This window comes from Trachemys scripta, chromosome 18 (assembly GCF_013100865.1).
Source record: "Trachemys scripta elegans isolate TJP31775 chromosome 18, CAS_Tse_1.0, whole genome shotgun sequence".
Taxonomy (NCBI): domain Eukaryota; kingdom Metazoa; phylum Chordata; order Testudines; family Emydidae; genus Trachemys; species Trachemys scripta.
Window position 1 is genome coordinate 7,791,807 of NC_048315.1, and position 24,659 is coordinate 7,816,465.

General features: G+C 47.9%; 1 protein-coding gene across 1 annotated transcript; it reads left to right on the plus strand.

Annotated features, from left to right (window-relative positions):
- Positions 1-1,152: 1,152 nt before the first annotated feature.
- DUSP14 (dual specificity phosphatase 14) lies at positions 1,153-23,383 on the plus strand. Its single transcript, XM_034752190.1, has 2 exons — positions 1,153-1,352; positions 21,252-23,383. The coding sequence occupies exon 2, from the start codon at positions 21,370-21,372 to the stop codon at positions 21,964-21,966; it is 597 nt and encodes a 198-aa protein (XP_034608081.1). The 5' UTR covers positions 1,153-1,352; positions 21,252-21,369; the 3' UTR covers positions 21,967-23,383.
- Positions 23,384-24,659: the final 1,276 nt, after the last annotated feature.

Sequence of the window (24,659 nt, forward strand, 5' to 3'; positions counted from 1 at the left end):
TGCAGCTAAACCACGTATATCTCGGCCTCTGAAGCTTGCAATGGGCCTGCATTCTAGGGGCATGCGTTCCCATCTGAATTTACTTCCGATACTATATACTTTCGAGATCATACCGGCCCCTCTTATGTTGGCCCTCACGACGTCAACTCAATCTGAACCCCATTTGGCTTTTAGAAACACACGCTACCTGCTTCACTCGTCCATCTAGTCCCTCCCTGAAGGGACTTCCATCGTGCCCATTGCTGCAGTGTTTGAGCACCTCCCCCACCCCTGTGAGGTAGGGGGTATTAGCCCCATTCTGGGGATCAGGAGCTGAGGCCTTGAGAGGCTCAGTGACTTGTCACTCAGGGTGTATGTGACGGAGCTGGGACCTAGACCATGTCCACCTGACTCTCCGTCCGGTGCCTTAACGAGGAGACTGGTGAAGGTGACAGGAGGTAGTGGCTGGCTGCCCATTTCTACAGTGGATTAATCGTGCGCGCTCTGCTCTCTCTTTCCTGCACTCTTGTTTCCAGTGTCTAATATACATGGAGAAAAACGCCAACACTGGACCTGGCGATGTCATGAACACTGGTCAGGTTAAAGAGAAGCATGGTCAGCGCTGGGAGATGTAGGGTTCTGTCCCTTGCTCTGCCACCAACTACCTGGTTGGCCTTGGATAAGTCTCTGGGCCTCAGTTCCCCTCTCTGTGAGACAGGGACAAGGATACTGCTCTGCCGAACAGGAGTGAGGAGGTTTAACCGGCTAATGTCTGTAAGGTGCTACAGAAAAGCCAAGTCATATTCCTGTGATTTTGCCCAGGGAGCCGTCCGCAACGGGTGTGGTTTTGACATTGTTACGGGCAGCAGGCGAAAGCGAATCGAACATAAAAGCACGCGCAGGTGAATGCATCTCTAATGGTGCCAGTCGGATGAAAATAGGAGTTTCAAGAGGCAGTCTCCAGCACTGCATGCAGGGGACAATCACTGTACATGGCCACAAGAGAAAATGGGCTTGGATCTTGCGCCTTCAGCTGCTGTCCCTTTAACAGCCAGCCACTCATGAGTTTGCCTCACTCTGCTTTGGGGAAGAGCCAGGCGAACTGAGCCTGTAGAACCGTATCTTGGTAACTAACACACACACACACACAGAGCTGCTAACATTGAGGGGAGGGGAAAGAAGGAGGGGCTGTCACAGGCTGGGAGCCGTGAGATCAGATGTCAGCAGCTCAGGGAGACATTCCCAGGAAGGGAAAAGTGCTGCTCATTCATCACCCTGCGCTGGGACAGCCTGGACCACAGCTGCTCTTGTGGAGAGGAAGCAACCCAGGAAGGGAGCTGCTGGGGATCCTGTCGATGTCTCCCAACACCAGGGTAAGAGATAAACACAAAACAGCGGGACGTTTTAGGCTCCAGAGATGAACTCTTAAAGAAACTAACTGATCTGGAAGGTATTATTCATCTGCGCTACCCAGGTGCTGGGCGAAAGGTTAAGCTGTTTGCAAAAATATAGATATTCAGTTGTAACAAATATTAAATGCATCAGTGAACAAATATTCAGCCCTGGTGTTAAGAAGTCAGACAGCAGCAGGGAGGGAGGGGGGGTTGAGGGAAAGGGGAGGGATTGAATAGGAATCCTAGGTGATTGCTGAAATAATCCGAGTCTAGTCCATTAATAAACGCAGTCAATTTGGAAATTTGAGCCTCCACCCTGGAGTGTGGTCAAGGGGGCCTCTGGGGAGAAGACAAAAAGATCCCAGCAGTGTCAAAGCTGCCCCTCCTTCTCTTCCACCACCGTCTTACTGCTTGGAGTTTGCACATGCCTGGCAGTCTCCAGTATACATTTCCCCAGTGATGTCAAGGAGGCACCTCTGGAAAGACAGGGGCCTAATGTGAAAAATCAACTGTGTGTGCAGTTCCCAGAGGGGACTCTTCTCTGTGCTGCCAGTGTATTGCCAAAGGTACCACTCGCTGGGAGGGAAGAGAGATTAAGGAGGAACTGGAAAAGGGAGGGGGGAGAATATCATCCATTGGCAGTGTAATCCCCAGGGGTGTTAGACAATCGGACACACTGCCCTGCCCATGCGGGAGGGAGTGAACTTGTTTTGTGGGGTTGCAAAGGATAAAAAAGTAAATGTCTCCTGGTTATATATTTTTCCTCCTTAAACCCACCTGACATTTATAGGGAAGTTCTTAATGAAACTGACCAGCAAGATGTCCAACCCAGGAGCGTTATTTTAATGGTTACAATTAAAGCCGCAACAGATGCGTCCATAACTATAGGGGTATTTAGATAGAATATACCTGTACTGAACTTATTCATTCTTAAGTTGATCTAACCGTGTTTTAATTTGTGATGTACTGCCAAATGCCTGCACTTTATCGGAGCCCTGATACCCACTTTGATGCACTGTTCATTTGCAGCTTGCAGATGCTATTTTAAGTCATGTTTGTAAAACTCTTTGCAACTATTCGTAGGGTTGTGTTTTTCGTGGCATTTGTAATCCTCATCCAGAGCCTAGGCTGGGGCAGGAGGGACACGCTAGATAGATGTTTGCTGCTGCATTTATTATAGTTGAAGGCAAAGCAATATTGAGCTAACCCTCCGTCTCTTTCTGTGAAGGCAAACAGGCTTCGTCCCCTAGGCTACCCCTATGGCTCTAGCCAACACCTTGCTCATCAGGGGCAAAGCCATGAAGGATGGGGGCATTTACTTCTCTCTCTATGGGGCCACTCTTGCACCTTGGAAGTCAATGGGCGTTTTGCTGGATTGGTTGTTTGGGAACCAATCAGCTGCCCAGCCTGAGTAGCCAGGCCAACTCAGTGAGGGATTGTGGTGGGAGGAAGGGCTCCTTCCCCCATGCCCCGAAGTAGCAGAGGCTGCAGTTCACTCCACGGAGCCTTATGTAGCTTCCCTGTAGGGCAGAAGGTGGGAGAATCTGTGTAGCACTACTAGATCCTCCATGATTAATGTAATTGAGACTCTAACACACTGTCCTGGGGGCTAGTTGACAGAGAAAACAAATACCATGGGACCAAACTTGATGTCCTTGTTCAGTCCTGACTCAGGGTAAACTCCCATTGGGTCCACTAGGACTGGATGAGGACCTGGGCCCCCTGACTGGCGAACTGAACGGCAGGCCTGTTACTGTTTTACACTGCCTGGATTGTGGGGCCAGTGACTAGATTCCATCACGTGGGAGGATGGGGTGCAGATATTCACTGGGGTGAACAGGGCTTCAAAGTCTTTCGCAGGAGTTTATCTAATACAGTGCAGCATAGGATAGCTCAGTGGTTTGAGCAATGGCCTGCTAAACCCAGGGTGTGAGCTCAATCCTTGAGGGGGCCATTAAGGAATCTGGGGCAAAAATCTGTCTGGGGATAGGCCCTGCTTTGAGCAGGGGGTTAGACTAGATGATCTTCTGAGGTCCCTTCCAACCCTGATATTCTATGATTCATCGCATTGAAATGACAAAGGGAAGATTTCAAGTTGCGTGCCTCTCCTTAACGTTCCCTTTGCTTTGCTAGTGCAACATGGCGAGCAGATAAGCACTTAAAAAAAACCAACCCTCTGCAGTTCACAAACCCACCACAAGTACCAGACTGGGGCTCCAGGTTAGTGGCTTGCAACAGCCAGTCCTGTCTCTCTTTCTGTTGCATGGGGATGCAATTTGCCCTTAGCCTTTCTGTGCCTCAGTTCCCCATCTGTAAAATGGGGATAACTGCACTGCTCTGTCTCACAGGGAGGTTGGAAGGATGAACGCATTAAAGATTGTGAGGCGTACGACCCATAGGCTGTCCATGCCAATTGCACAAAGTTGCCTATCCCTGGCATGTAATTCCAAGGGGCCAAAACTATGGAGCCTTTACTCATGCAAATAGACTCACTCAAACTAATAGGTCTATTTGAGTGACTAAGTGCTTCTCCACGTGAGTAATGGTTGCACAATCTAGCCCAAGGTAAACAGGGTGGGGCAAATTCTGCTCACACTAGTGTAAATCCAGAGCAGCCCCACTGAAGGGAATGGAGTTATTCCAGATTTACACCGGAGTAATCAAAATCAGAATTTGGAACTTGTCCTTACTATAGAAACAGAGAGCTTTTGTTTCTCCCCCTCCTCAGTGCAGCAGCTAAGGGCCTTACTGAAGTTAGAGACAGCACTCGCCTAGTCTCAACACAGTCGATTTCTGGCTCTCTCTGGGGTGCTCACTTTGATTTGGGGGTGGGGGGAATCATCTGAAGGGACACTGGAGATCACGACGCAGAGTAGTGGCCAGATCCGACAAGGCTGACCTCAGACCTGTGACTGCTGACGCAGATGGTCAGTGTCATTTTTGCAGAGGCTGGCACAGTTCTGACTACAAATGTCCCTCTGAGTTTTGCTAGCTGGATCTATTTCCCTGAGTCAGCGTCAGGATCGCTGCTATGGGCAGGACTGATAATCGATGACCGGTTTGTGGCGGGGATGAGATTGGAAAGGGATTATAATCTGTTCCGACTGGCCAGCAAATGAATTTCTTTCATTCTGCAAACCCAGAATATTGGCACGTGCCCTCTGTTATCTCATTACACATCCACTTTATCCATAATGAGGCAGCTATGGGAGGAGTGCAGGCGATAGCATTGGAAAGATACGGTCTGTTGAGGTACCTTTATGTCAAGCCAGGCCTACACCATCTTCTCTAATCATTTATTTCATCAACTGACCTCTGAGTTAGCAGGGAACAGATTCCTCTACATTCACCTGAGCCACTGGGATACATGTGTCCACCTTCAGGCCCAGTGGTGTGTCCCAGCTGAATAACTGATTCTCCTTTTATGTTGGTGTCATTCCACGGGGCCAAATTCTCTCCTGGTGCAAACTGGGCCAGTTTACAGCAGGAGAGAATTTGACCCATAAGCTTCCATCAGTGCAAGTCAGGAGTGAGACAAGGATCAAACCAGGTGTGTTTAATTCCCTCCTGCCTGATAGAAGAGCTACAGTTTCTTTGCCACATGCACAGTATTTGCAGTCTCTATTTTGGGACTCTGCTAAGAGAATTTCTTCTCCTCACCTCCAGCCCCAGCAAAACTGAAACCAGAAATATTCACGCAGGCCAAAAGGTCTGCTTTGCACACTGACCGTTTCTGTATCAACTTGGGCAGCCATTCAGTGCGTCGCATGTTTTGATTCAGGCGCTGATCCCGGTTGACATTTTAAAATTCCGAGAGTTGGAGGTAGGTTTTGTTGGGTTTGGTTTGAGTGCTCAAAGATACAGCCCTGTGGGGTGAAAGGGAGCCTCTCTCCAGTCCGTGTACGTGTGCTTGAGCTTGGCTGTAGTGTAAACAAGCATTGAGGCTGCACCAGCAGGGCAACCACATCCAAAGAGCTGCGGGAGAGGGGTGGAAGGTTAACGGTCATGAATGCAAACAAACAGACCTGCACCGAATTTGACAGGGACAGTAACTAGCTGAGAGGGAGAGGCCTGGCCCCTTGTTGTTGCACCTATGCATTGACTCCAGACGAGTCATCCAACTGCCACAGTTCACCAGCATGGGTAGTCCAGGCTCCCAGTCCCATTAGGCCCAAGAAACAAAGCCACCTATGCCATCGGAGTGCCTCGTCCTAGCTTTATTTCCCCCGAGGCCTGTTTTTGCACATCAAATTGAATATGGCAAGTTTCCCACAAGCCCCTCCCCACCCCCCTGCCATGCATGCTCACTTATTGCTTCAAAAAGGACATGCTGCGCGTCCATAAAGGAAACGGAAATTCAGAAACGTGAAGGCAGAGAGCTAGGCAGATGTGGTTCCTGCACTTAAAAATAACAAAGACATCTCTGGGTTGCAGCACCAGGTCTCCTGCTGTTTGGAAAGTAAAGCGAGAAATAATTCGAACTGTAGCGTGTCAATTTCACCCTCCCCACACACACCCCATATAAGCATCACAGCACTAAAAATATAGCTGGAGACAGATGCCCCGTGAATTTCTCAAGCGGAACACAACCAAGTTCCAACACCAAGATTCACATTTAGAATCCGTTCTCATCGAGCCGTTTCTCCTCCTCCCCCCGTAAAAACAACATGCTGGTTTGAGTCCGCTGCCAAGTGCTCTCAACAAGTTCAGCATCAGCAGCTCCTCTCTCTCACCAGCATCATAGTTTTGCTGGTTCAAGAAACAGGACAAAAAGCAGACGGGGAGGTTGGATTACCTGGAATTTCTCTTTGTCAAACAGTGCATTGTGGAGCTCTTCCTGTTGGGAGTGAGGCTTTTTGGTTTTGGGTTTTAAACAAGTAATTCGCAAGGCCAGGCATTTCTAATCGTGAAGGAAGTAGGAATTCATTCACCATTAGTTCTGAGCAACCGTCCATTCAAGTAGGAGTTTGTGAAGCCTTAAGCAGGCAGGGAATTATCTGCAGGGCACCACAGACTAGGCGAGATGCAAGAGGGACCTGTCCTTGTTTGGCCCAGCATGGCACCGTGAGAAGCGTTTGCTGCCACGTGTAAGCCCTATTTAAAAATAACTGATTCAAACTAGCTTCACCTCCTCTCTCCCCAAACGCACCCCCCCCCCCCCCTCTTACTGAGCGAGTGACCTCATTCCTTAGACCTACTGCTGCAGGGGGGAGGCCAGGTGGCATGAGTTTCATAATGGTTTATTACTGGTCTAACTTTGGAGGCTGCCTTGTGCACACATAACAGCCCCCCCTCGCCCCACCCTGCCCTTCTTTCAGCTGCCGGTGGGATTCCTCACTTCCTGTCCTGAACTGCTGTGTCGCTTTGACAGGGCGTTTCCCCAACAGCTGCCGCCTATACCCCAGAGGTGGTTGCATTCCAATGATTAAAACAGCAGTTCTTCTACCCCAGTGAAATTGGGCAGGGAGGGGGATCCATTCGTTCACTGGTAAAACACTTAACGTTCCTCCAATAAAGAAGGGTGGTTATTAGCCTGTGCATATTCAGGCGCAGTTCGTAGCATTTGGGGATTGATTTGGATGAGAAACAGCGGGAAAGAGCCAGCTCATTTCCACTTAATGTTGTAACAAATCTGTAGCCACCTAGGATTTCATGGTTATCCCTGTGCGGTGCACTTGGGACTTCACAGCAGCATGGGAATGGGATAGAGCGGAGCCGGAGCTCTGTCCAGACAACAGAGCTCAGATCCTCTTGTTCCAAAACACTCTGTCACTGGAACTAAAGGAGAAACCTCCTTTAGCAGTGAGCAATATAGGCCCTATGACACTCAGATGAGCAGTTCTGACTCTGTCCAGCTGAGGACACTGTAATTATATCTTTACATACATACACACAGACACACACATAGACACACACCCCAATTCCTTACAGTTTCATTGATTAAACATTAGGGAACAGGCTCTTCGTTGATGCTGAATAATGCCTTACTGCAGCAGCAATTCCGCTGAGGAAACTGGGATTAATCATAGAGCAAAGTAGTACTCAGGGTAGATACAGGTAGCAGAAGCTCGCCCCACCTCATCAAGTTATTCCAGCAAGTGCTAAGTGAAAGCCACACTTGGACACTGCTTTACAAATCACCAGGGGAAAACTAAGTAGTGATGGGATTGGGATTCTCAGATTGGGAAAAGCAAAGTAGCGATGCTTTCCTAAACTCCACCCACAACCCAAACGCCACCCCCTGGGGAGGACAAAATGAGCTGCACAGCTTCAGAATAGGATTGGCCTCCTTCTCTCTTTGCATATTTTGACAAGTAATGAAATGGGAAGCAATGCAGATATTAAAATCATCATCATTAGGCTTCAGAGTTGAGGTAGTTCACACCTCTGAGGTGTTTTAGGCTGCCTGCAGACTCAGGCAGACATCACTGCATTATTGCATCGGATTCACCTTATTTTTCTTTTTAAATGAAAGTTTAGATTCTGGAGTCCCCTGATACAGCCACCAGGGCTAAGTATTGACTCGCTAGGTCACTGCAAGCTGGCCCAATCCAAGCCTGACATTCTCTCACATGACGTGGCAGTGGTGTGTCACTTTACAGGAGGAGGCGGGGCCTGAAGCCAGAAGTTCATAAATACCAATTCTGCTTCAAACCTTTATGTTCAAATAAAAATCCATTGGCTTCTTGCCTTGGGAGGCTCCCGCCCAGAGCCGAGTGGCTGCGGCACTCAGAAATTTGTAAATATCAGCACATGCTGTGTTACCACCCCCTCCTACTCCCCAGACTAAATCCCTTCCCAACCTCTGCAGCTCCCGCATGGGGAGACGGTGTCAGCACCTGGCAGGATCCAGCTATCAAGTGGGAAAAAAGCAGCCCTGACAGTTCCTATTCCTCAAAGCGGAGGGGAGGGATGCGATGTCGCATGCAGGGAACACAATGTACCGGTGGGGAGAGCTCAGTTTAGCTCAGGGGGAAGATACTACTGCAACCACTGAGGGATATTTCCAAAGAAGCACACGCGCAGAACGCTTTGGGTCATAGGAGAAAACGTCATCCGCCAAAAATCCCAATCCCAAATCCCCGAACCACACCCTTCCACTGAAATCCCTCCCCAAAACTCCTCTCGCTTGTGCCACCCAGGGTTGCTCAATGAGAAAGCGAAAAGCCAGCACCGTGTGCATGTGCCTGCACAGGGTAACCGCAGGATCTTATCGCACCTCTTGCCTTGCCGCCTGCCCCACTTTCTCGTTGCTTGTTGGGGCCTGTCTAACTTTAGACTGCAAGCTCCTCGGACCGGTTCTGCAGAGTGCCTGGCACTGCAAAAGAGCAGGGACAATCGGGGACTCAGCCCTGGCTTGGCCACACTTTATATTAAAGGGGCATCAAGGCTAGGAAACTTGCCCTTGGGTCTGATGAAGTGGGCATTCACCCACGAAAAATTATGCTCCAATACTTCTGTTAGTCTTAAAGGTGCCACAGGACCCTCTGTTGCTTTTTACAGATTCAGACTAACACGGCTACCCCTCTGGTACAAGGCTAGGAAACTCACCCAATTACTAGATATTTCAACAGCGAGTGAATCCAATAGCTAGAGTTAAAAATAATAATAATATATGGTGATATACCTATCTCATAGAGCTGGAAGGGACCCTGAAAGATCATCAAGTCCAGCCCCCTGCCTTCACTAGCAGGACCAAGTACTGATTTTTTGCCCCAGATCCCTAAATGGCCCTCTGAAGGATTGAACTCACAACCTTGGGTTTAGTAGGCCAATGCTCAAACCATTGAGCTATCCCTCCCCCAACTGCTTAATAAATTGCTTATAGCCGTCTATAATATACACCATGGATGGCCTTTAATCACCTACAACAGGCCTGTATCATGTTTTTCCCATTGATTAATCCGCCATTAACCCTTATAAGCCATCTAGAAATGTACCCTGAATAGAAAGCATGACCCATTGCTCTTTAGAGCCACAGCACAAGGCAAGAAGTGAGACTCTAGCCCTAGTCTTCACGAGGATTTCCCACGCTAGCACTAAGCCGCGCTTGTGTGAGCCAGAAGCAGGAGTGTTCACTCCCCATGCCATCTACCCCTCCCCTACAGCTGCGCTGGTGACTGGGGAGCGTAGTCAGGGCGTAGCTATACCCTCGCTAGGTGGCTGCACTTCTCATTTGGACACAGTCACAAGGCAGCAGGTCTCACACCTTACACTGCACCCGAGATGTGCATGCAAATGTCCTGGTATGACACAGCGCTGCGTGTGCTTAATGCTTCTGTGCGCCCTTCTAAGTTACAGCTCCCTGTGGTTACCTTGATCTATGTAAATCAGGGTTGGCCTCCTAATTAAGCACCTGGACCTACAGGAATCCAATTATGTAACTCCCCCCTGAAGGTTTTGCTATCACTTTCAAGATGTTTCACAGAGCCAGTTATAAGCTACCAAGAGCCTAGTTTAAAAGGGCAAGTCTGCTCTTCCAAATGATTCTGTAAGAAGTGGCACCCTCCTAGCGGAGAGACCTGCTCCCTGTGTGCTTTTTTACTTCCATTAACCCTGCAAAGCCAATTCAGCTATGAGACAGTGAGCTGGAGTCTACTTCTTTCTTACATTCCATTCACAGACTTGTTTACTACGCTCCAATCAGTTATGCCTGTGCAAACCGAACAAAGGCAATGGAGAGCATATTTTGATGGCAGCCAGATTACATTGGTGTCACTGAGGGTGCACAGGTCACTGCTGTCCTGCAGAACATTCATTGCGAGTGACAATGCATGAGAAGGAAAGAACCCAGCTTGACTCTCAGATCTCTGGCTGAATTTGTTGGGTGGGAGGGTGAGGAATTCTTTATAGTTGCGGACTGAGCAGATCTGATATGAATTCACTGAGAGATGATAAATGTGGAACTTCAGGAGGCCATGTTCACACAGTCTCGGTTTCCAGAGTAGAGTCATGCTGTAAACTCAACCCTAAAACCCTGGGGAACTGCTAGCCTGTTTTACTTGTACTGAGGTATGCAGTGGTGCTTACGAACCCCCATCACGGACCGAGCCCCCACTGTGTTAGGCACTGTACAAAGACGGAAAAAAAAGATGGTTCCTGCCTCCAAAAGCTTAGAGTTTCTGAGTTAATGGATGATTTTCAGGAATGAAAACCAGTTGGCCCCATTCTGCACTGACTTATCCTCCAGGTTACCCAATTCACTTCTACTCAGCAAGTCAGCACAGAATTCGGTTCAAGGCTTGCACCATAGACCTCTGAGCATTCATTTAGACAGAGACACAACCAAGGCATTCTCCATCTTTTCTAAAATGATTTCACTTTTACCACCTGGTTTCCATTAACTCTCTTTCTTGACTGACTTGCTTTTCTCCCATCACAAGGTTGTACGGATAGGTTCTGAATCAGCTATAACCCTTGTGGGAAGAGTTGAGGTATCATCACTGACAGCTCAATGAACACATCAACTTTTACCCAAAGGCAGCAAAAGCAAAAGCCAGCCTAGGACGTTGGATGCATTTAGAAAGGAACAGGGGACTAAGCCAGGAATACTGAAATGGCGTAATTGTGAGAATCCACAGCATATCCACACCTCACACCCCAATTTCACTCACTTATTGTTTGTCACTTTGTCATCCCGTGTCCCACCCCCCATCAATCCATTGCTTACACACAGGATGGTGGGATATGGTGGGCCCAGCCATTATGGGTTTCATGGATCAAGAAAATGTTACGAAGCCACTGCTGGGGCAGACGCTTCTGCCCAAGTATGTGACTGTCTGTGGGATACTCCCGCCATCCTCACATTCCTGCTGCTCTGATATAGGGTGAGCAGCCTGCCCTCCTAGAACTTTAAAATTACATCTTTGCAAACAGTGAGGGGAAAAGAAGAGAGAGGCCCAGCTGTGCGCGTGAATCTGACCCTGCTCCCGTGGGCATAGAAGAACCTGCCACTGACTTCATTCAAGCAGAAGGTTTTCGAGGCAGGCTGTCCACTGACACACATGTTAAACACCACTATCCAAGAAAAGCAGCAATTTTTGCTGCTTAGCCTGGCTCAGAAGAGCCCCGAGCAGACTAGCTCACTCCGTGCCTACAATATTGACTCTCCTCTTTACCACAATATGAGTGCCCATTTGTCACGTTTAAAATGAATAATTTAATCTCTCTTGGGAGAAGGGGAAGATCCGGCTTAAATAGTGACATTTCACACATCCGAGCCACTAACCTGATTAAAACTCCAGATAGTGCTACAGGAAAGGACCAGGGACATAGTTTCCTTTCTCTCGGGGAAAGCTCGATCCTCTAGATTTAGTTATTTCCCCAAATGGAACCACAAGGGGCTTATTGCAAATAACTCAGGGTCTGAGACACGCTTTATACTTATTTAATAAACACCTCACTTTTCTGTGCCTCTTTTCATCCGTAGATCTCAAAGCATTTTACAAAGGAGGTCAGTATTGTTCTCTCCATTTCACAGACACAGAAACTGAGTCACAAAGAAGAAAGTGACTTGCCCACGGTCACCCAGCAGGCCAGTGGCAGAGCCAGGAATAGAATCCAGCTCTTCTGAGTCCTAGTCCAATACTCTATTCATGATTTTTAAGCCAAACTATGCTGTTCTTAATTTGCCTTTTGAGCCTTTAGGGAGTGCGCCGGTCACGTTTTCAAGCATTTTTCTGCACCCTAGCCGTAGAAACTTCCTAGTTGTAAAAACAAAAGCAGAGCTCCTCATGCAATCACAGGATTTCAGGAAACGGAGCCATCAGACAGACTCCTCAGATGTCACACGACTTGCAATAAAAGAGCTGGCAACAGAGAGTCAATTTCCAGAGGTCGGCACCCAACATGCATATAGCTTGTAGGAAAATCTGACCACTTATTTTGGTGCCTAAATGCAAACTGATTTCTTTCAAAGCTCTGGCCCAGAAGGTGAGTGCTGGACCCTGGTGAAAAATCCCAGCTTCAGCGTTTGGTGGGTGCGTACACACAAATCCCCAGGCATATCAACGGAAAGCTTTGATTTAGGTCCCTCGTGTCAGCCTGGAGAAGCTTAGAGGCACTAGAATTTGCACACATTTCCCTGACTGACTGTCTCACCCCAAACCCACAGGGATTGCCAACAGTCTCTGTGCGTTAAGCAAACGGTGCCAGAGCAGCAACCCTGGGGAGATTGAGAGCCACCATCTAACCACAGAACTGGCAGTAATGCAAAGCATCCTTCATGCTGTTTTCTTAGCATATCTCGACCCTGATTCAGAGAGTCCTCTGCCTGTCCACTCAGGCGCGCACTGCTCCTTCAAGACTCTCCGACCATAGGAAACCACATACCTGTTAGCTGGTACATAAAATGCACGGCCAGCTGCGCCTGGTGTCCATGTTTGGCTGAGTACCTCAGAGGCTGTTGTCCATGTTGGCAGGAGGCAGAGTGGCTGTGAAGCCCTTATGATGGGGGAAGTAGCACAGAGGTGAACTCTCCTCTGGGAGCTGAGGATCTGCCAGACTTTCCGCAGAAATCCACACCCCAGGGCAGGGCTGAGGGGACTCAATCACCTGAGAGGGACCCGGAGCCTTTGAATATGGGACCTTCTCACAACACAGCATCAGCCGGGCTCCTCCCTACAGCCCCTTAAACACATGTGGAAGTGCAAGAATCCACCAATCGCTGCTGGAGGGGAGGAGCTTGCTTCTGTTCCCTCCCGCCCCCCCATTTCATAAGGGCCAAAGCAGCACACCCACCCCGTACAGCCCACTGATATGGTGGCCAACAGCCTTTCCTCAGGTGGCTCCCACCAAACACACATGGGGAGTGTTCGCTTCAGGGGGTGAGCGCTGGGCTGGCCAAGACTTGGTAAGAGCCCAGAGCAGAGGTCTCCAAACTCTGGGGCATCCTTCCCTACGAGGGTGTGGAGGAAGGTTCAGGGTTGTGTGTGGCGAGGCCTGGGCCAGACCAGGGGGGCAAGGCGGGAGCACCACCCAGGCCCGCTCCACCCCCAGCCATGGCCCCAGCTCCTGGCCATGACTCCACTCTTGGCCCCAGCCTCGGCCCCCAGCTGTGGCTCCGCTACCGGCCCCAGTCCCTCCACCAGCCTCAGCTCCCGGCTGCGGTTCTCTTCCCAGCCCCACCCCCAACTGCAGTCCCAGCCCCCTTACCCCTGTCCACACCCCGCTCCCAGCTCTGGCTCCCAGGGTGGGCATGACCGTGAAAAGTTGGGGGACCACTGGCCTAGAGGCTCCCTGTGGATTAGTGGTTCTGTGCTGTTGTGGCACAAACTGCCAATAAGAACGCAAATGAGGGCCCACTGCCAGATGGAAAACTGTCCACTAATTAGCACGAGGCCATCAAACAGCCATCAGCTGGCACAGCTTCCTAGCCACTACTGGGCTGGACAGACCAGCTCTGGCTCAGTGGCTGAGAAGAGAAGGATTCCACCTACTGCCCTGCACCGTCACCCCTTTCCTCCCCAGTGCTATTCACTTTTCTAGAACACAGAAACCCCTCCTCTTTTTGAAACTGAATGGGGTAGTTTGCTTGAAAAACAACCCTCAAAATAATATTTCTGTGCAACTGGCCCATGGCCCGTGTGCCTTTATTAACGCTGTCTCAGAACCACCCCGGGGTAGGTTTGAAAAGACAGACAGCTTCACCGAATGCAGTGGTGCATCAGCCCATACATAGCATTCATTCAGAGGAGGCTCCCAGCTCCTGCAGTGCAATGACACCTTAGTAGCCAACCAGGTGGAAGACACGTGGGTCTCGGTGGATGTATTCTGCTGTCAGAGTTCAAAATAAAGTGGGGGGTTTGGGCCAGTGATTAGCGATCCAATATGCACGCCGGGGAACATCTCTCTCCTGGACTCTTCCTGTGGTTAGGAACAACGTCAGCACTGCTCGCTCTTACGGGAGGGAGCCAACGAGGGCCGATACTCTAGTGACCGTGGAAAGTACGTGGTTATGACTGGGTGGTATTTTCATGGGTTCATTGATTTTTAGGCCAAAAGGGACCATCATGATTATCAAGTCTGACCTCCTGCATAAAGTGAATGAGATTTGGGCACATAGGCCCAGGTACTCAAAAGATATTTTGAATCCTAACTTGCATTGATTTCAGCGGGAGTTAGGATCTAAATATAATTATGGACTTGGGTCTTAACTCCTTTAGGAGCCTTCATTGGGGATTTTTAAAAGCCGGTTGAACAAACACCTGTCAGGAACGGTCTAAATAACACATAGTCCTGCCTTGAGTGCAGGGGACTAGACTAGATGACCTCTCGAGGTCCCTTCCAGTTCTATGATTCTATGAAAATCCCACATTATATAACCAAGCAAGGACAAGCAAAACAAAGAGGAGGAATGAGACATGGAAAGCGATTTTCACTCCCCAGCCTACTTTCCCTAGCAGAAGCGTTTCAGGTACTTGAGAGAAGAACAGGGTGATTCAGGATGTGTGAAGGGGCAAAGCGAACTGCTCCACTTCCTGGGGTGAGAGCTCATAATAGGGTCTGTGCTGCCCAGTCCAAAGAACAGCGTTTAGCGTCCCTGTGCGAACAGCTGAACTCCTGTCTGAGGTGATGAGCATGCCTGCGGTGGACATGGCCTGCTTTGCTCACGCTCTGAAGACGCCCCTGCACCAATGCCATGGCCCTTTGCTAAAAGAGGGACTGGGGCATAATTACCTGCCCCCAGCCAGCGCATTACAGTTACACCATCAAACAAACTCTTATTGGGGGAGTCCAGGAAACAGGTCCTTAGCGCTCAGAAGTTGCAAATTAACCCTTTCATGATAGGGGCTGTAGATCAAAATAGGGTCCCTGGGCCAGTGCTCACTGATTAACGGCAGGTGTGACATTTCCCCCCCACTACTTTGCTATGGCTGCCAGGCTGTGCAGGGGCCTTCTGCTGCTTTGGGGAGCCGGGCAGTGCTCACTACCACTCCCAGGGAACTGCGTACACGACCATACGATCCGAGGAACCGGCCCGTAACTGACGGCACTAGATATGCTAGCACATTACGGTGGACGCTGTCCAGGTTCCTTAATCTAGGAGCTGTTCTGTTAAATTTACTGCGGTGAATAGCTACCGCGATGGAGATAAACAGACCTTTATTGTCTATTGATTTTATCCTCTCATTTTTCCAAGCAGGGCAGTGTCCTGGGTACTCCATGGGCAGAACCACCATCAGTTTTGTGAATGTCAAATAGCCCCACATGACAATAACGAATGTGTATCTGGTGAGGCATACGAGCAACATCACACATTAACCAGCAGCAAAAAATCCCCACAAACGACTGACTGGAATTTTACACGGGCTGGGAAAGGCCATCTAAGGCTAGATGCTACAGGAAACCCGCTGCACTGAACACGCAGGCAGCTTCATGCAACACAAGCTGGTGTGTGGTTGACGAAGCAGGACTAGCTTGCTGAGTGTAAAAGTACTAATAATTCGGTGTCTGCAGAAAGTGGCTTCCTGAAAAGCAGCAGGCACTAGGGCACGGGGCTTAAGCGCTTTGGATCTCTCATGGGAGCGGCCTGAGACTGGCACGTTGCGCTGTCTGGTTGGTCAATCCGCTGGCTCTGGCCAATGAAGTGTTGTTTATGGTGAAAGCTGTGCCGCGGGGATGGCTCTGGAGGCTGGCAAGGGGATTTGGGCGCATTCAGCAAGGAGTAGCGCAACAGGATGCTCCCATGGGGGCAGCAGGGATCAAACCCAGGACCTCTGGATCTGAAAGCACGAGCCTCCACTCACTGAAGCCCACAACGACTGGACAGACTCAAACTTCTAGCTGATTCAGCCACTACAGTGAGACAGAGAGGCACCCTGAGCAAGCACAGGTTACGCAAGGTTGCGTGTTCCAGTCCAGCCCAGGTCACTGGGGACAGAGTTGTTAATAGGTGGGGGCCCATCTGACACAAGGTGGTGGTCACGCTCCTGTTCCCACTAGACAGATGGCGCCATCGGCAAAGCCAGTCTCTGCCCAGAGCTTAAGGACTGAAAGGGCCTTGGAGTCTGACCTCCCCTCTCACTGGGAGGAGGGATCACTCCAGGTCATGGCTGGGGCTCCTTGGCAAAATGTGGATGTTGCCCCTAAATATGTGCACAAATCATCATGATTCAAAGGGGCTGAGTTGCAGGGTAAGGGGCTTAAAAATGCCAATGCCAGTCGTGCTAGCCAGGTAAGTGTATTCTGCTGTAATTAGCCACACACTGTAACGGCCTCACTCCTGCCTCTGGAAAGAGCTGATGGGTCCAGCTTCATAGTTAAGCCTGACAAGCCCTCGCCCCTCCTTGACGCCACTGTTTTTTGGAACAGAAGATCTGATCTCTACTAACCGTATTATCTGTTGTCACCTTCACTGCTGGAAGGAACCCCTTTGCCAAACTGACCCCTAGCCAGCTGCTTGTTCTAGGCTCGGAGCGGAAGCTTGTGGCAGTCCGCACTGGATTATGGCTGCACGGTCTCTCAGCAGAGCCCACGTTTTGTAACCCAGCTGAAAACAATTGGGTGACTGCTGGAGCAGGTGCCTGCCATCACTTTGAATCTCAGCAGCATTTGCATGTTGCCACCACTGGCAGTCAAAGATAAAGGCCATCCAAAGGGGCGTTTGCTGAGTTTTACACATCCTTCCGCAAAGGAGATGTGCACTGGTTGTAAACAATCCTATTCTCCTGCCTCCAGCTAGCTTGTCTCAGTTGCTAAGCCACAGTCAGCCAACATCCAGCATGCTCCGAGCCTCTGAGTAGCAGCGAAGGTGCATTAAGGTACTCTTCGGCAGTTTTGCAAGGGATGCCTTTTCTAATGTAACACAGCCATCGTCACTGGGCTGCAAGCTAGTGTCATGGACAGCAGGGGTAGAACTCTGATCCTCCTGCCCCCAAAAGACAGGAGCCTCTTAGTCTAAAGGAGAACCCCAGTTAGCAGTAGAAAGTGTATGAAACGCAGCTGAGCTGTTCTGAATTTGTCCAATTGAGGGCAGTGATATACCTGCCCCTTTGCCAGTTTCACTCCACTATTTAGAGGCAGGATACACATCAGGTATCCTTTGGGATCTTTGACTGCCTGCATCAGGCGGGTGTAGTTATTTATATAGCACTGTGGACGTACATGGCTTTTTCTGAGCGAAGAAGAGACGCACTTACAGCCTTTATTATGCCTGTTTGCACTGGCTCCCTGCCTTCTAAGCAGAAATCCCAGCAGCTCAGATCAGCCCTCCCTACTGTGCCTTTTAAAACTGGATCGCTGCTACAGGGGCTATCGTTCACCATTGAGTTTGCCTGCCCATAACACTTGATTGGACACCTGACACCAGCCTACCATGTTTTATTTATCTCTCGAGATGGCTCCGAAGACCAAATCAACTTTTCCTTTGCCCTCTGCTGTTCACCCGAGCTCCTTCCCAGTTCAAGCGCAGAATGCCGCTTGTGGGTAGCTAAAAATCCATGTAAGGAAAAAAAAATTCCTTTCTCGTCTACCCTCCGAGTAACCCTCCCCGTGTAAGGCTAGAGCAATGCACAGTGCATCCGCCATAACCACCTCAAGCCACTTGCTCTTGGCACCTGTTAGAACGTGCTAGATCTTGGCTAGCTAAATGAAAAATAGACAAAAAGGGTAGCAGTGAGCGAAAACCAAAGGTGCGCAAGACTCAAAGCTTTTTCAAAGGAGGCCGTTACTCACTCTTTACCTTGGAGTTCATCCACACCGTAGCAGCATTTTCAAGAGGACAGCTGTGTGTTGGTTTTTACGTTCATCAAGTATTCTTTCATGGAGCTACATTATTTTTAGATTAGTCTATGTGAAAAGGGAGCTATTCAATTCAGATGACTTCATTATCATCTGACAACAAAACTAAGGCATTCGTGTCAAATTCCTGTAGCCAGCTGAGAAAAGCTGAGCACTGAATTTGGCCTTGAGTCAACTGACTACAGCACTTTTATTCTCTGGCATTGAAACTCATTCGAATGCTTCTCTGTCACCAAACAGAGTCATGAAGTGATCATTTCCTCTTGCTGTAACCCTACCATAGAAAAAAATGATACATGACACTTTAAAAAACCTACAAGGGGAAAAAGGTTGGTCTGGAGATTAAAGCACTAGATTGGGATTCCGGAGATCTGGGTTCTATTTTCAGCTCCATCTACTAGAATTCGCTGTGTGACGTACAGCATGGAACAGTGAGACAGTTGTTTAAAGTGAGTCTCCGTTCCGCTGCTTCTATGATGTATCCCTTGGCCTATACAGTGTTGCCAATGCTCATGATATTTGATGGGTTTCTTAAAGCCTTCGTTCCTGGACTCATGTCATTAGGCGAGAATCTCAGCTTTCCCTTAATAATTATATAAAAAAAAGCAAGTTTTTAGCCTTCAGAAATGCAGAGAAAAGGCTGAAAATGTGATCCAGATGCACCCGAAAAGCTCAAAACCCAGAAAACCAAGTGAACCCAGCATTTATTCTGATCATTTCGGGGGCCTGACTCATGATTTCGAATACTTTGGGCTGGCAATCCAGCGTTTATTTAGGGTGTAAGCTCTTCTGAGGTGGCGCAATCTATTATCCTATGTACATTCAACACCTACCCTAATAGCAATTCCTTGTTCTTCTCCCAGTTCAGGTTTTGATTCACTATACCAACAGCAGCAGTGGTCGCAGTGCCTTAGCTGTGCTCCCAAAGGGAGAATTCCACAAAAGGAAAGGTTTCCCCTGAATGTACGGGCCCAAGACCCTTCTTTTTCCATTCTTTATAATGTGTCTGATGGGGATAATGCATCGATTTTATTTCTTTGAGAAAGCTAGCTGACATGCATGCTATTGCTGCATGGACACAGCAGAAATGGCCAGACAGTTATGTAACATGTCATGGCCGCATACATAAACACCGCATCCAGGGCATTCGAACTCCAAACCATCAGCACCAAAACCTCAAGTCCTTACTGGTTGGAATAATGTAGTTAGCTGGGTGTGCGTAGCAAGCTTTAGCCTAACAGGAACAAGCCCCTAGACAGAGACAGTAGCACACATTAAATCAGCGTATTACAGATACATGCCAAAGAGCATACTGACGCTGTGTCACTAGGTTATTGATAGGGCCCTACCAAATTCACAGCTATGAAAAACGCGTCACGGACCAAGAAATCTGGTCTTCCCCCCCCATGAAATCTGTCTTTGTGTGCTTTTACCCTATACTGTACTGATTCTACAGAGGAGACCAGCGTTTTGCAAATTGGGGGTCCTGACCCAAAAGGGAGTTTCGGGGGCGGGGGGTCACAAGGTTATTTTAGGGGAAGGACAACAGCCACCGCTCTCTGGCCACCCAGCTCTGAAGGCAGCGCCCCGCCAGCAGTAGCACAGAAGTAAGGGTTTCTGCATTGCTGCCTTCAGAGCTGGGTGGCCGGAGAGTGGCGGCTGCTGACCGAGGGCCCAGCTCTGCTGGCAGCAGAACAAAAGTGAGGGTGGCAATACCATACCAGGCCATCCTTACTTCTGTGCTGCTGCTGAAGGCCGCCCTGCCTTCAGAGCTGGGCTCCCGGCCTGCAGCCGCCGCTCTCCAGCTGCCCAGCTCTAAAGGCAGCATCACCTCCAACAGCAGTGCAGAAGTAAGGGTAGCGGTACCGCAACCCCCCCCTTCGCCACCCCAAAACTCCTTTTTGGGTCAGGCCCCCTACAATTACAACACTGAAATTTCAGATTTAAATCGCTGAAATCATGAAATTTACGATTTTTAAAATCCTAGGACCTTGAAATTGATCCAAATGGACCATGAATTTGGTAGGGCCCTAGTTATTGATGATCTAATTTATCTGCAGTACAGTGTTGAACCCGAAATGTTATAGCAAGCTTGTCTCTTTGATTCATAGATTTTAAGGCCAAATGGGACCACTAGATCATCTAGTCTGACTTCCCGTATGTCTCAGGCCATTAAATTTCACCCAGTTACCCCTGTATTGAGTCCAATAACTTGGTTTGACTAAAGTATAATTTGTGTTTGGCTAAAGCAAATCAATTCTTTGGATGAGTAACTCCCAACATCAGGCGGATGAGAACAGCTGCCAATTTCACCTCCAGACTTAGACTGTTGGAAGATGACCTGCAAATTATTAAAATAAACTAGGAATGTGCCTTTCTTTGCTTCTCTAGGGTCTATTGAGAAGGGCTAACAGGGTGGTGAGGAGGAGGGGAGGGAAAGGGTGTTGGAAAGGTTTTTTCATGGTTCTGCCTGGTGGGTTTATTGGTTTTTAATCTCTGAACTAGCAGGAATGCCCAGCTCTGGTCTTTGCTGAAGGAAATGCTGGCAGTCCCAGAGGCTGTGCACTGCTAGCTCAAAGCTTAAGTGAAGGGGGAGGGGTTCTCACGCCTTAACAAAAGCTTCCTTTCTCTGGTATATTAGTCATTGACATTAAAGAGGCATTAAAAAAGAATCCTAAAAGAATCAGTCTAAAAAATCCCTTCCCCTTGTACTCATTCAGCTTTCAGTCTCTTGGCTCCGGTAATGGCACCATTTTATTCGTTCTCCAGACAGTCTTCCAACCTGGACAGGACCTGACTTTCTACCATATGTGTGGGGACAATACACTTTCGGTCCTCTTTAACTAGGATAAAGGGAACAGAAGGGGAATCCCCAAATGTTTATTTTTTTTGTAGGTGACCTATTTTAGATGGCTAAAAAGGGAGGGTGCATTTAAGAGGAAGGAGGTGCAAACCGTTTGTTTTTCACTATTAGTTGTCACGGGGCCCAACTGTGCGCACAAGACAGAAAGGCAGTCCCTGCCCTGGAGAGCTTACACCACCAGGGGGCACTCCAAGGCATAGATAGGATTCTGCCTTTCTACATTGGAGGGCTGCTGTTATATCTGTCCCACTTACAGTGTTGCTTGTATTTTACAGGGTTAGTGACCAAGCAGAGAAAAGTTCTTCCTTATTAAAGCCTCCAGGCAAGACCATTTCCTTAGTAGATCACATCGGATCCCTTCCCATAATGGAAGCCTGAGAGCCAGGAAGCTCCATGACCTCCAGAAACCACCACACCTTACCACGAGTTCTGATGGCACCTCGAATGTTTACTGAAGGAGAACTTGGGGGCATTGCCCAAATCACCCCCTCTCTGTACCTGAGCAGGGGCAGCGTAGCCTCGAACCGACAACTGCTTCTGGCCCGGGGCATCACCTGCATAATCAATGCCACCATTGAGATCCCCAACTTTAATTGGCCCCAATTTGAATATGTCAAAGTACCTCTGGCTGACGTGCCCAACGCCCCCATCTCCCTATACTTTGACAGCGTGGCTGATAAGATACAAAGCGTCACGCGAAAGCACGGGGCCACCTTAGTCCATTGTGCAGCTGGTGTGAGCAGATCGGCCACCCTGTGCATCGCTTATCTGATGAAGTACCACAAAGTGTCTCTGTTTGAGGCTTACAACTGGGTCAAGTCAAGACGCCCCGTCATCCGCCCCAATGTGGGTTTCTGGAGGCAGCTGATAGACTACGAGCGGAAGCTGTTTGGGAAGACGACGGTTAAAATGGTACAGACGCCATATGGTGTACTCCCAGACGTTTATGAGAGAGAGGGGAGACACCTCATGCCTTACTGGGGGATTTAATGCAACTGCATCAACAGGAAGAATAAGAGCACAAGAGACTTGCTGTTCTGCATCTACCAGACTGGAGACATTCCCTTCTCTTTTGATGACCAACTTTTAGTTCTTTACCATACAGCAGAACCTTGCTAATTGTCACGTCCCTAACCAGCAAGGCCAGCAATTCCCAAAAAACATATATATATACACACACACACACACAAAATCCTTGCCCTATCTTCCCTTGATTGAACATTACAGTGAGCTCTCTTTACTAAATTTAAGTCTTCCACAAAACATCCCCTGCAGTCAGTTTACTAGTATACTACAAGTGAAGAACTAAAAGGCACTTGGCAGAATTAATGAACAAAGTACGCTTTGTGATGAGGTAGCCTGGATATTTCTTTACTAGCTTATTTTCTTCCGTGCAAAACCCCGTAGCCGATGAGCGGCACTAGCACAAAATGAACGAGCTCCACCTCTAAACTCCAACTCAATGTGTTTGTTTTATTAAGAGACAGGGAGGGAGGAGCGTGGAAAAGTGTTGCTAATGCTGTCATTTTCTTTCAATACCATAGTGGCTCTTAGTATATAGTGTTAGAGATCGTTAGCCAGCTTTTTAAATCTTTATAAATAGTTAAGCCAGTCAAAGACTGTCATAAATACAATAATTTAAGCAATTAAGACAAATGAATGCTGCCACATCTCTCCCCCCCCCCCATTCCACACCAGGGTAGCAGCTCCTGCAAGCATTTATACACCTGAATAATTTTATGTACATGAGTAAGTGTTTGCATGATTGGGGAGCAAACAACAGAGCTCATTTCAAAGTGAAGACCAGTACAGAAGTGATAGGTTAACCTTTCCCACACTGGCCAGCCAAATTAAGCTTTGACTACACGGCTACCCTCCCAAAGGGGTTGAGCTGTATTTTTTAGTATTCAGTCAACCAGTAAATAGAAAGTAGGTAAATCTGCTTGATAACTTAGCTGTAAGTATAGTCATGATCTGCCTCAGATCTTTTCCGATTCACAGTGTTATGGCCTCCAGGATTATGTTGCATTCCTGAATTTTTCTAAGCAAAATATGTTAATCTGTTAAACCTCCAGTACAAAGGTGTCTTTATTGAGAAGTCTTTGCTTTGTTTTGGTTCTGATGAGAGAAAAAAAAGATTCTAACCTGAAAAGTGGTAGAAGATACTAGATGATATGGACCGTTGAGTCGTGAGTATTATCCACATCCTTGCACATCACTATTTAACAAACATAGCTGGAACATCGAAAGAACAAAGCAAGTAACTTACTCAACAAGACTGTTTGAGTCCTTCCTTGTATCTCTAAAAGAGGAAGATGCAGATTTCTGGATACATAGAGATAGATAACTTATTTAAATGAGAGACTATACTTGTAAAAAATAATCTTAATAAAGATTAAAACTAGAACCCAGGAGTTCCTGTTCATAATCGGGCTCTTACCATCTCTGAAATTCCAGCAACAACACTGGTTAAGCTTCAATAATAATGTTAATACAAATCACAAATACAAATGCATTTTGATTAAACGTTGTAATCAGTTACCAGTAACTTGAGTAAATTGTGTACACTAAATCTAGACCTTCAAGACACACTAACATAGACCTCTCACTACAGAAAAGCCAGGCACTGAATTTGGCTCATTACTGCATTTTTATCCTCTGGAGTTGTATTTGAATTTCTGAAATGCTGATATTCTGGTTTAAGAAAAGTATTGGAAGTGATTGATGTGTTTGTCATAATGGTTTGTTGCACCAGACAGTGTAGAGTCTACAACTTAGTGGACAGGATTCTGGTCTTCCAGGGTAAATCAGAACTACTGAAAATAATGAAGTTGTCCCTTGTGAAAAAACTGTTTAAATGGGATCAGAATCAAGTCTCTGTAAACTGAGCTGCACATGCATCAGTGGGAAAACAAAACCTAAATGGATTCATGATAGAGGGTGGCCTGAATCCAAGAGATACACTTTGATTAATTCAGTACTGGAAATAAGTTTTCAAATGAACTGTGAAGATCTGAATTTCACCACAGTGGGCAGGTACCACGTGCTGAAAATCATCTACTGGGAAAAGAAAATGCTACATTAGCTTCTAGGGTCAGATTCAGTGTCCAATGAAGTCAATGGAATGACTCCCATTGAAGTCAGCAGCCAATGAATTGGGCCCCAAGGCCTCTTACTGCGTTTGGTGGGATAATGGTGCAAAGAGATATAAAAAGGGAGAACTCTGCTTACCTTTCGAGGCACAGAAATGAGAAGCATCCACGGAAACCACATCAGCTGTAGGCTCAACACATATATGTACCCAAGGTTTCGGGCATAATGAGACCACTGTTAAAACGACGTGGTTATAAAATACCTTAACGCTCTCAAGAGCACAGATATTTAAAGTGTCCCAAATGGTTATTTTTTTCTTACATGTGTACACCCAATTCCACTGCAAACCCTTCTTTACATTTCTATTAACTGTGGTGGGTTTAGACAAAACTGCAAGTGAAAAAGGGTGTTAACAAAAATGGAACATTGCCTTACTACACACACATTTATGAAGCCTGGCATTTCGCTAGCCATCTATCAATACAAGTATCTCCATTTGCTTCAAAAATGAACAAATTTAGGCTCAGTTCCTCAGTGTGGGAGGGAAATTTCTTTCCCCTTTTTAGAATCATAGAAATGGAGGGCTGGGA